Source organism: Monodon monoceros, unplaced genomic scaffold (assembly GCF_005190385.1).
Source record: "Monodon monoceros isolate NGI ecotype Baffin Bay Population unplaced genomic scaffold, NGI_Narwhal_1 Super_Scaffold_18, whole genome shotgun sequence".
Taxonomy (NCBI): domain Eukaryota; kingdom Metazoa; phylum Chordata; class Mammalia; order Artiodactyla; family Monodontidae; genus Monodon; species Monodon monoceros.
In genome coordinates this window covers 945,629-958,230 of record NW_021703774.1, presented here as the reverse complement: position 1 = coordinate 958,230, position 12,602 = coordinate 945,629, and the positions used below count along the sequence as shown (strand labels likewise).

The 12,602-nt window shown below is 45.6% G+C and overlaps 1 protein-coding gene across 3 annotated transcripts in view; it reads left to right on the top strand.

Moving 5' to 3' along the window:
* The first annotated feature begins 258 nt into the window (after positions 1-258).
* The window catches only part of IPO9 (importin 9), a 46,183-nt gene continuing 33,839 nt past the window's right edge, over positions 259-12,602 (top strand). For 2 of the 3 annotated variants that reach the window (XM_029228235.1, XM_029228234.1), the window contains exon 1: positions 259-443. In XM_029228235.1, coding sequence (XP_029084068.1) covers positions 281-443 — 163 coding nt within the window. In that variant the 5' untranslated portion in view covers positions 259-280. The remainder of the gene's footprint in view (positions 444-12,602) is intronic. The other variant, XM_029228236.1, reaches the window with a different exon arrangement.

Below are 12,602 nucleotides of genomic sequence, written 5' to 3'. Positions count from 1 at the left end.
GAGTCACAGGTCACGAGCTGCGCTCCCGGCAAGGCTGCTCAGCCGCCGTTAAGCCGCAGGAGAAACCCCACCTCCTGGCCCCCCGGCCAGGTTCCTGCGGAGACGGTGCAGTTCTCGTTCCCGCGGCAGGTGGAGCTGTCTCCGGAGGCTCGGGCCTCGGCCCCGCCCCCGCGCGCTTGCCCGGCCAGTGCGCAGGCGCGGCGTCGCGGATTGGCCGCGCGCAGGAGCCGTCCGGCGGCGGCGGGTTGGGCCGCGGGGCTGGCGCGCGGCGCGGAGCAAGATGGCGGCGGCGGCGGCAGCTGGTGCGGCCTCCGGACTGCCGGGGCCGGTGGCCCAGGGGCTGAAGGAGGCGTTGGTGGACACGCTCACCGGGATCCTGTCCCCGGTGCAGGAGGTGCGGGCGGCCGCCGAGGAGCAGATTAAGGTGCTGGAGGTGACGGAGGGTGAGTGAGGCGGGCCGTTGCAAGGGCGGCGGGTCTGGGCCGCGCTGACCACTGGCCGCGCTTCGGCCGGAGGCTGGGCCCGGGGGGGCCGGGGAGGCCTGGGGCCGCTGGGTCCCGGCCGGGCGGAGCGCGGGGCCGGGGGCACCGGGCCGGAGCGCGAGGCCGGAGTGGGGGCGGGGGCTGGGGCGGGGGCTGGGTCGGGGGCGCGTTCTCCGCCGGACGGTGGGCCTGGGCGCGGCTGTCAGCTGGGGGCCTGGCGGGGCCTCCACATGTTTCCCCGGGAATCAGTTATGCCTGTGCGGCCGCCTCCCCTCCCCGCCGCGTCCCCGCCGGTTTTCGGAGCGGCCGGCACTGTTCGGAGGAGCCGATCGTCCTTTGTCTTTGTGTCTTTGTCCCCCTCCTCCTATTGGAAGCTTGAAAGTGATGGAGGAGAAAACAAGCCGTTGGCTTGAGGTTGTCCTTCAGTTCCTGCCGAGCGGGCCTTTCTCCAGGCCCGGGGCAGCCACGCTCCGAAGAGCATTAGATCCTGAAACAGGAGGAGGGAAATCCGCTCGGGGTTTATGTCAGGAATACGTCTGGCCTGTCGGGGCTTCGCTGGCAGAACTCCAAACCTGCGGACTCCTCCAGCTCAGCAGGACGGTCCCACCACCTCTCAGAGTGTCCGTAGGAGTTGGCCCGCCTATGGACTGAGGGTTTTTACTGAAAAGAACTTAAGACAAAGCTCACTTAAATTTAATTTTATATTCTCCCGCAGCATGAGAGAGCTCTTGAAGAACTAAATTATCTCTATTGGAAATACGTTGAGATTTGGGATCTAGCAGGTTAAGGACCATTTTGAAGGCCCAGTTGTAATTGTCATTGTCTTGTGAAATGTCAGATCCTATAAGAGGAGCTGTGCACAGATTGACCTGTAGGAGTTATTAACAGCCTACTAGGTGAAATTCCTTTATTCACGCTAACGTGTCTGCCTCCCTTGCGTGTGAAGGAGAAAGGGTGACAGAGCAAAGGAACCTCATCACATTCAAGTTGCTACTTGAATAAAGTTGAAGGTCCGGTACCTTCCCTGAGTGACACCCAGGGTTCCCGGTGCCCCAGGCATAGGTCTGGTGCTTTCCTACAAAAGGTGAACCTTCACTCGTGTTTGAACTGTCCAGCAGCAGCTCCGATTGGGCTCTGATCCCTTCGACTCTAGCCAACACCATGGTCTCATCTAGGCAAAGTCAGTTGTCATCTTCTTGAGATCTTCTTGAAGTTCTGCTCTCCTACTTCATCTTTTTGGGTCTCAAAATAAGAAATTAAACAGAAGTGCAGAATTTTGCATTTGATCTAGGCCACTGATGGGAATAGATTCTCTCTCTCCCTCTCACACACAGACACACACACCCCCACACACGCCCCATAAGTTACCGGGAACCTGTTACCAGTGTGCTGCGAGCTGTGGAGAGGCTTTGACACAGCAGCCTGCTGTTGGTGACCCAGTAGGAAGGCATGTGACTCAGGTTTGGGACGTGATGTGCAAGGTTGAATCAAGTCTGTGGAGTTGAATGTGGTACTTTGGACCCTTTGGGGGTTGTTTGTGTTTTTAAATAGTCTAATTTCTTTTGTTTATTGAAAAACTATAGAAATCCACCCCTTTCAGTAACCTCTTTTTGAGATGGCGGATGGTGATCCGTTTCTCAGATACAGTACCTTGCTTCTCTCCTTTCCTCTTCTTGTGGCCTTTCACAAGTTGTTTTTAGCTGTGGGGTCCAGAGTACCTCCTGTCTTCTCTTCAGTCTGAATGTCACACATTTCCTTTGCGCGACCAGTTTCTTTTCCTTTAATGAAAGCAAAGTACGTGCCTTCCCAGCCCGGCTTTAGCCAGCAGTCTGTCCTGAGGACGCGCGCAGGGCATTGCTCCCACTGTTAGAACACCCTGCAGGCCTAGGCGAGCAGCCGTTCCTGCAAGTGAATGAATCTTTTCCACGCCTTTGGAGCTGCTTCATGTTTTAGTTTTCTCCTAGTAGAAGAAACCTTGCTTTCTGGTCCTAGGAAGCACATTTCCTTAAAACTTGGAGTTGATGGGGGATCTGGGAGTTGGTGTCTATTATTATGTGTGTTCTTTCAACCCTTTTTTGGTTCCAAGAGGCCCAAGATTGGACGACAACCAGATCTGGTTGTGTCTAGTCTCTCTGTCCCCTCAAATAGCCACACTGTCTTTAGGAGCCTTATTATTGCCTCACGTGGGAGGCTGGTCCCAGCTGATCCTGAAGATTAACCCATCTAATTCCCTTTGACAAAGGGAACAATTTCTAATTTAATTTGGGGGGAAAGGCACAGGTCAGCTGTCAACTCTCTGTTAAGTGGACAGATAAGAGAGGTGGCCATGCTCTGACCAGATTCTGGAGTAGAGGAGATTTTAAGAAGCAGTTATCTTAGAAAATTGAGGTGCTGGAGCCCAAAGTACATCCAGGTCATTCAGTCTGCCAGCTGATATTTTCCGGGAAATAACTTGCCTATTATCAGTTACCATGTTTCCCAGAATGGGAACCTGTCCTCTTAAGCCAAGAAACGGTGTGTATGTCAGAGACCCACCTGACTTGTATAGTGGGCTAATTTTGAAAGGATGAAGATAGGCTGCGCCCACCAGCCTGCTCTCCTGGGATGGTCTTCGTAAGTCCCTGTGCTTGCTGTTTTCCCTAGTCACTTGGAATCTGAGGGAAACCCAGCAAACCTTTCTGACTAGTGAAAGCCTATTTCACAGGGCTCAGTGGCAGAGGAGATGGTGCCACTAGCCACCTTCTTCAGACAGCACTCACATCCTGAACTGAGAAGCTTATTACTTGAAAGTTGGAGGTTCCTCTGCTATACAGTATTCCAGCAGATCATTGGTACCCTTTTGTTTCCTTAGGAAGACTGAGAGTTTGAGTTTTATCAACAGGGTTTGTAGGAATTTAGCTCTACCTCAGTAAAGTAAGAATTAGTCTTTTTGATCTGTTAGAGCATTCTTCTAATTCCATTTTGTTTACTAGGTGGGATCATATCAAGCATCTTATGAACACAGTAATTAAAGAGAAGGAAAGTTTGTGAACTGCCAGAGGTCTCTTACGTCAAAGTCTAATGTTCTCTCCTCAGCTTTATGAGCTCTTTTTCGTGTGACTTATTACGAGATCGTGACTTTTGACAATGTCAGCTCTCTTTTTTTGGTGTATTTATGCTTGACTTTTTTTACGTCTTAGAGCGAAGTTATTTGCTTTTCTTTCTTCTCTGTTTACTGTCCTCTAAGAGCAGCCTCACCTGAGCGGTGGAAGGTGTTGCTTTCATTCTGAAGCTTTAATTCTCCAGGCCAGCCAGTGTAGCAGAGCCGTTCTTATATGACTAGATTTAGGCCCCAGGTCACTTTCTTCTTTTAGTTACTTCTTGTGTCTGTTAGAAATGAAGACATTTGGCCTTGACTTAGTCTCTTCTGTCTTGCTCCCAGCAGATGTGTCACAGAAGATACATTTTTTTCTTTCCTCCCACCACCATTATATTGAGCTGGGGAGGGGGCATTATCTCTCCCTCGCTTTTCCTGACATCCAACGCTGCCGAGATATCTGTGTTGATTCCCCATCTTAGGTGCCTAGAGAGATGATCCTGCTGGTGGAAGTTTGCTTTCTGGTTCTCATGGGCGCTTTTCTGGCTCTCTTCCAGTGTAGCGTAAGCACTGTCACCTGCGAAGGGAGCCCTCCAGGATCCAGATGCACTCCTGGGCGTGTGGCGGGCACTGAGCCGAGCGGAAGGCGGCCACGCTCGGAAAAAGGCCAGTGGTGCAGTTTTCTTTTTCCTTTCAGCTGTGGTTTTGTGAAAAACCCTGTGAGAAAGGGGGACTTCTCCAGAGCTCTCCTCAGAACTCCCTCCTTCCCAGACAGTCCCTGTCCCCAGTTCTTCCTAGTAGGAGCCTTCCTGCCTGTCCAAGCCTCATGTCTCCAGTCGACCCTTAAGACCAGGAGCATGTGTTTCTCAGCTTATCCTTTCTCCTCCATGCTCTCCTTTGGATCTTCCCTTCTCAGCCAAGTTATAGAAGGATCGTGTTTTTGCCAAGTGGGGTGAAATGAGAGAAAGAGGAGCGAGGAAAACCAGAGAGGGCGGCAGAGACTAAAAGGCTAGAGAATGATTAAGGAGAGAGAGCAAAAGATTCCTTAGGAAGTCAGAGGCTACCATTTTGGGTTGGATTAAAGGTTAATCCAGAACCACTTAGAGTCAGGGTACAAACCCAGGTTAACCCAACAGGTCTGTCCTTATTCACCTTGGGAAAGGGAACTAGAGAAATTAAATTTCTTAACGAAAATGGCTTTAGAAAGCTAACTTCATACAGCCCACTTGAGAATGTCCCCCTTTGGCCTAACTTCATAGATTGAATCTTAGTTTAATCTGTAATTGGTCCTTTTCAAGCAAGACAGAATAAAACAGCTCTGTCTGTCTGTGTCTCTTGTATTTTCCCTGCCTTAATCATCCCAAAGTAAGTTATTCAGCTGTTCTTTCTAATGCTTTCTAAAGAAATTATGTTAATTTCAGAAAAACTGGAAATCCCCCAACACACACTAAAATATAAGGACTTTTTTCTTTATGGATATACTTAGTTATACTTCATCAAAGAATACTGTATGATCTCTGTTAAGTGAATATCTGTAAATAGGAGTTTTCCTACTTCACAGAAGTCGTCAGTGGATAAGGCAGTGGTGTTGATCAGAGTTAAAGTAAGTCAGAGAAATTGAGGGTTTTTTCTGGCTTTTCATCCTGTCAGTTTTAGAGAGCACAGAGTTCATCACCTGCACACCACCAGTGTCACGTCCTGTCAGTGATGCTTCATATAGCTTTTAAGTAAATTAAACTAACTAAAAATAAAATTAGATTTTATGATATGAAACTCTTTTATGGAGACTGATGTCCTGTATTTCTAATGGGTATATGGTCTAGACAGACTAAATTAGGTTAAATAAAATAATAATTGATATTTTCCCTCCTATCTCCCTGTAACCTAATGCACATGAGCTCTTTGTCTTTGAATTTGGGGGGTTTCCAAACCAGAGTTGATCGTGTCACTGTTTTTGAAACTCTGGGAGCCTGTAGGGAAGAAAATCTATTCTGTTTATCCATTCTGTTTGAAAAATTTGTCTTTAGATGATACTCTTTGAAGATTTTCTTTCCCATTAAAGCTTTTGAACAGAGAATCATGTTTTTCGAGCTTCTGCTTTCGTACGTGGAGGAAATAAACTTTCAGAGGAAATCCGTTCTATGGTGCTTGTTGTGCGTATGAGTCCCCTGGCTGACTTAGGTTCCTGGGCTCCCACGTGGATCTTTTACAGTCTCAGTGATGCGTGACGCACGGCGCTTGGTGGAAATTGGGGTGTGATCTCTGATAGGTCCCTGGACAAGAGGAATTTAAAGATTATGTTACAGAATGAAGGGCTCCCAGTTGTCGCGACCCTCAGCAGAGTGCGAGCACTCCCGGCGCTCGGACGGAAAGCGCGTGTTCACGCTAAGCTTTTCTTCAGAAAGCGCGAACTTGGGGTTCTCAGGTGGGTGAGAAAGGACCCCTGTGTAGAGTTTGCCTGGTCTTCCTGCCGTAATGGCTCTTCCGGTCGGTGGGAGTGTGCACTGACGGAGAAGGCCTGCTTCCTTCTCCCTTCCCCTTCTGTGAGCCTCGGCGCGAACCCGACGGCAGCCATCTGTGCTTACTGGGAGGAAATTATTCAGATTAGTTTAAGCTTTATAGTCTCCACTCGTGTTTCAAGCCCTCCTCAAAAAAAGTCCTCTTTTACACCTCAGTGTCTTTTTCACACCTTATGATTAAAGATTTTGTTTATCTTGATCTCATTACTTTGTCCCTGTAGTGATGATCCAGAAATTGTTCTCTTGGCAGGAACATTAAAAATGCATATCAGAGTGGTCCATGCAAAAATTATTGAAACAGTGCTGTAAAAGAAAATACTGCGTGGCCTGGATAATTTGTGAATATGTTTATAGTCATTCTGAAGGACCTCATACAGGCTCGCCAGAATTGGTTGACAGTATCCAGGGAGCTAAACCTGGGTAGACAGTGACGTTCTTAGCAGACTTAGGGCCATAAAGTTAGCATCCACTGTCACACCAAGTATCTGAAGTCAGAGGAAGTCTGGGAGCCTTACAGAGCGCTACAAGTGCTCTTTCTCTCTCTCGCTTTTTTCTTTTTTTTTGGCCACGACATGCTGGGATCTTAGTTCCCTGACCAGGGATCGAACCCATGCCCCCTGCAGTGGAAGCTCGGAGTCTTAACCACTGGACCGCCAGGGAGGACCCCACACATGCATTTTAGAGTGCTTTTTTCCATTAAACTTGAACATTGGTTGGTATCCAAGAGATCTTCCTGAGTTATGTCTGACTCATCTGTGTTTTAGTCCATTTGGAAAGTTGATTCCCATACCTTTGGGTTGTAGGCGCCTACTGTTTATTCTGTTAAAAATGGGTTTTTTAGACTTACCAGAGGCTGAAGTCGCCAGATTAACCCTAAGAATTAGAATGGATTGCAGCATCTTTAGAGGTAATTCTGCAGGTGTGAAGTGTTTGCTTGTGATTTAATCACTTAATAAATGCTTTAGAAAGAATGTGGCGGCTTTTTCGGTGGTCTTGCGAAAATTCTCCTTTCCCGAGTGAAATGATAGGTGCCGTAAGGTTGTATCAGTAACTGAAGCTTAAAATAAGGGTGTAATAAGAAAGAGTTAAGAATCTAAGAATTCAGTAAGGTAGCGTAAATTAAAAATACAAAAAATTAAAATATAAAAACCAATAGCCTTCATATACACAAACAGTAAAAGGTTAGAGAATATAATGGTGTTTTTTAAAAAACCCTTTACAATAGCAACAAAAAGATTAAATACTTAGGAATAAAATTAACAGGAAACGTGCAAAAACCTATTAGGGGAAACTTTTTAAACATTCCTGAAAGCCTTAAAAGCAGACATGAAATGGAAAGGTGTGCGCTGTCCTTGGATAGCACAGCTCAGCATTCTAGATGAGTGAGAAAGGTTGATTCTGAAGTTCATAGAAACATAAGCTTGGAAGAAATAGCTCCAAAAACACCAAAAAAGGAAAACTGTGAGGAGGGACTAGTTCTACCAGACATTAAAACATTATGTAAAGCCTCTATAATTAAAATAAGCAGTGTGGCACTGGCACGCAAACAGGCGAATAGAACTGTGGAATAAAAAAGAAAGTCCAGAAGTAGACACAAGTAACTATGGAAATGTAGTATTGATAAAGGTGGCATCTCAGATCATTGGGGTGAAGCTGGACCTTTTAATAAAGGCGCTGGGACAGTTGGGCGGCCGTTTGGAATTAGGTCAGTACCTCACACCAGACAAAAAATTAGCTTCACGTAATTAGGGATCTAAGTAATTAAAACATGAAACCATAAAAGTTTTAGAAGAAAGTATGGGTGAATTTTTCTTTATCCTTGGCATAAAGAAAGGCTTTCTAACTATGACTCAACATCCAGAGGCAGTAAAAGATTGATAAATTTGACTACATTAAAATTTTAATTTTCATGACAAAAAACACCATATAAAAAGTCAGTACCAACAAAACAAAATTATACCTAGGCCTATCATATTCAAACTGCAGAAGACCAAAGACAAAGAGAATATCTTAAAAGGAGTCAGAGGAAAATAGTGCCTTACCCATAGAGGAACAAGAATTAACAATTGGGCTTCCCTGGTGGCGCAGTGGTTGAGAGTCCGCCTGCCGATGCAGGGGACACGGCTTCGTGCCCCGGTCAGGGAGGATCCCACATGCCGCGGAGCGGCTGGGCCCGTGAGCCATGGCCGCTGAGCCTGCGCGTCCAGAGCCTGTGCTCCGCAACGGGAGAGGCCACAACAGTGAGAGGCCCGCGTACCGCAAAATAATTAATTAATTAATTAATTAACAATTACATTGGACCGCTCTTCAGAAGCCATATAAGCGAGAGAAGAGTGGAGTGAGATATCTCAAGTGAGGATAGAAAAATGTTACCACCTAGAATTCTGTATCCACTGAAATCAGCCTTCAAAACTGAAGCATTAAGACTTTCTCAGACAAACAAAAATTGAGGGACTTCATTACTAGCAGACCTGCCCTGCAAGAGATGTGAACAGGAGTTCCTGAGGGAGAAGGGAAATTATACAGTAGAAACTTGGATCTCAAAACAAGCTCAGAAGAAATAAATAGAGATGAAATTTTTTTAAGTCAGAAGACAGCTGACAAAGTGAGAGAAAGTTTCACAGCATGTACCACAGACAAAAGGATAATATCCTTAATATATAAAGAACTCTTAAAAATTGAGAAACAAAGGACAAAAACCTCAATAGAAAAATGAGGGGGTGGGGCATAGACAGAGAACTCACCCCTCCTCCTAAGTGTCATTAAAAAGGCACTCAAACACACACAAATAGTTTAAAGTCCCTCATGATTTAGAGAAATACAAATTAAACAACATAAAGATATGATTTCTCCTCTATCAGACTAGCAAAAATTTTAAAGCACGTTCTGTTGGTGAGGTTGTAGAGAAACACTTTTTTTTTTTTTTAACTTATTTATTTATTTATTTTTGGCTGCGTTGGGTCTTCGTTGCTGCGCGCGGGCTTTCTTTAGTTCCAGTGAGCCAGGGCTACTCTTCATTGCGGTACGCGGGCTTCTCATTGTGGTGGCTTCTCTTTGTCGCAGAGTATCGGCTCTAGGCGTGCAGGCTTCAGTAGTTGTGGCATGTGGGCTCAGTAGCTGTGGCTTGCAGGCTCTAGAGCACAGGCTCAGTAGTTGTGGTGCACAGGCTTAGTTGCTCCGCGGCATGTGGGATCTTCCCGGACCAGGGCTCGAACCCCTGTCCCCTGCATTGGCAGGCAGATTCTTAACCACTGTGCCACCAGGGAAGTCCTGGAGAAACACTCCTTAACAGTGCTAGTGGGAATGCACATTGGTGCAGTCCTTCTGGTGGGAAATTTGGCCACACCTGACAACACTACAAATGCACTTACTTTTGACCCAGCAGTCCCAGTTCTGGGAATCTACCCTGAAGATACACATTTAACAATATAAAAATACATGCTGCACACTATTATTTACTGCAACATTGTTTATAAAAGCAAAATAATTGGAAGCAGTCTAACTGCCCATATGTAGGAAAATGGCTGAGAAAAGTATGTGTATCCATACAGTGGTATATTATGCAGCCGTAAAAAAAGAATAAGGAATCTTGAGGAACTGTTTTGGAACGGTTTCCAGATTATAATGTTAACTGAAAAAAAGCAAAGTGCGAAAGAGTATAATATACTACTTTTCATGTAAACAAGAGGATACAAGAAAATACACATGTATCTGCTTGTTTATGCAAAAGAAATACCGAAAAGATAAACCAGAAACTGATTGGTTATCTATGTGGAGAGGCTGGGGAGAGGATGGAAGGAAGTTGTTAGGGATGAGGAGGGAGCATATGCCTTCTTGTGTAGCTTTAACTCTGAGAATCATAATAAAGTTTTACATACCCCCCCAAATAAGTAAATAATTAAAATCAAACAATGGAAGGGTACAATTAGTAACACATGAACCTAACTGTATTACAGACGAACAGTGTAACTACTACTAGGTGTTGTGGGAGGAAAGAACTAACCTAAGTAACTTTGGAAAACAGTATTTTGGTTTTTTGTTTTTTAAATTTTATTCATCTTTGGCTGCGTTGGGTCTTCGTTACTGCTCACGGGGCTTTCTCTAGTTGTGAACAGGGGCTACTCTTCATTGCGGTGCCTGGGCTTCTCATTGCGGTGGCTTCTCTTGTTGCAGAGCACGGGCTCTAGGTGCGCGGGCTTCAGTAGTTGCGACGTGCAGGCTCAGTAGTTATGATGCATGGGCTTAGTTGCTCCACGGATGTGGGATCTTCCTGGACCAGGGCTCGAACCCGTGTACCCTGCATTGGCAGGCGGATCCTTAACCACTGCACCACCAGGGAAGTCCCTGGAAAATAGTATTTTGACTGTATATTGTAAGACTCAACTCAAAAAGGACTGTACACAAAAATTATACTCCAGTTAATATATCTGTTTTCCACAAGTGTTAATAGTTCTGTAAATAGTTTCTGTGTATACTAAGATTGAACAAATAAGTAATTTTATTGTAGATAATGAGAGCCAGATTTACCACTATCAGAGAAAGCATTACAAATAAGGAGGCCAAGCAGAGTGAACCTTGAGATATTGGATTGGCATTTGAGTTATCAGTAGATAGATGGATGGATTGGCAGGCGGATGGACGGACAGATGTATGTGTAAGCATGCGTTAGTATGCATACATGTGTGCCGTAGTGCTGTTCTCTGAGAGGGCCTAGGAGCAGTGACATCCCAGAAGCAGTGAGCACACCTAGCGCCCAGATCTTGATCTCTAAATAGCATTCTCCACTAAAAAGCACCAGGGCTCCTTGGAGGAAAAGTTGATTCCAGGGTTTAGGCAGAGAAAATACAAGGTGAGCCTAGAATATCCTGTGATAACAGAATGTAAGGAAGGGCTTGAAAAACGATGGGAGCATGTGGAAAGGCCTGCAAGAAGGTGTGCTGGTGGTCACAGTGGAACAGCTGAGCAACAGAACAAATAATGAGAATGTTGGGTTAAAATTCATGGAGTGAAATGAATAAGCATGAGTCCACACGGGTCGAAATAAATAAAGGAGACAGGACAGTGCTTCCTTACAAAAGAATTGCAAGTAATTAGTAAGTGTAAAGAGAATAAGAAATACAAAAGCACCACAGGACAAACAACACAGTAATAATTGTTGCAGGCAGGATCCACAGATGGGTGCTAAAATCAATCAGTGAGTGTTTGAAGAGAAACAGGATATGAACATAATCTCAAAGTATCTCTCTGAAGATTTTTGTCATTTGTAAAGGGAAAGACAGTACCTTTACAGTGGAAAATCCAGCAGACCGCACATTACCAAGTGGTCATGGTTAACATTACCAGTAAGAAAATTTATCAACATTATGATACGCTAAGGACACAGCATCACTTCCCTGATATTCTTGCCAAAAATGAATAACCTCAATCTGATCATGAGGAGACGTCAGTCGAATGAACATCAAGATGTGTTCTACGAAATACTGTCCGTTACTTATCAAAAGTGGTCGGGTCATAAAAGACAAGGAAAGAATAGGACTGTCAGGCATTGGAGGAAACTTCTTTAAGTCTAAAAATTATTTCATAAAAGACAAGGAAAGAATAGGACTGTCACGCATTGGAGGAAACTTCTTTAAGTCTAAAAATTATTTCAAAGTTAAACATTAAAAAAAATAGGCATAGGGATTTCCCTGGTGGCGCGGTGGTTAAGAATCCGCCTGCCAATGCAGGGTACACGGGTTTGAGCCCTGTTCCGGGAAGATCCCACGTGCCACGGAGCAACTAAGCCCGTGCACCACAACTACTGAGCCTGCGCTCTAGAGCCCATGAGCCATAACTACTGAGCCCACGTGCCACAACTACTGAAGCCCGCCTGCTTAGAGCCCGTGCTCCACGACAAGAGAAGCCACCGCAATGAGAAGCCTCAGCACTGCAGTGAAGAGTAGCTCCCTCGCCGCAACTAGAGAAAGCCCGCGTGCAGCAATGAAGACCCAACGCGGCCAAAAATTAATTAATTAATTAATTAACTTTTAAAAATAGGCATGGGGCTTCCCTGGTGGCGCGGTGGTTAAGAATCCGCCTGCCAATGCAGGGGACACGGGTTCGAGCCCTGGTCCGGGAAGATCCCACATGCTGCGGAGCTCCTAAGCCTGTGCGCCACAACTACTGAGCCTGCACTCTGGAGCCCGTGAGCCACAACTACTGAGCCCACACGCCACAACTACTGAAGCCTGTGCGCCTAGAGCCCATGCTCCACAACAAGAGAAGCCACTGCAATGAGAAGCCCTCGCACCACAACAAAGAGTAGCCCCCGCTCGCCGCAACTAGAGAAAGCCCACGCGCAGCAACAAAGACCCAACACAGCCAAAAATAAATAATAAATAAATAAATAACATTAAAAAAATAGAACAACCCAAATACAAAAGAGAACAATATGAAGGAAAACATTTAAAAAGAAATAGGCATAGATTATTTTCAGGAGTTTTTCACCTGCTTACCTGGATAAGCCTTGAACATGGAACAACAACT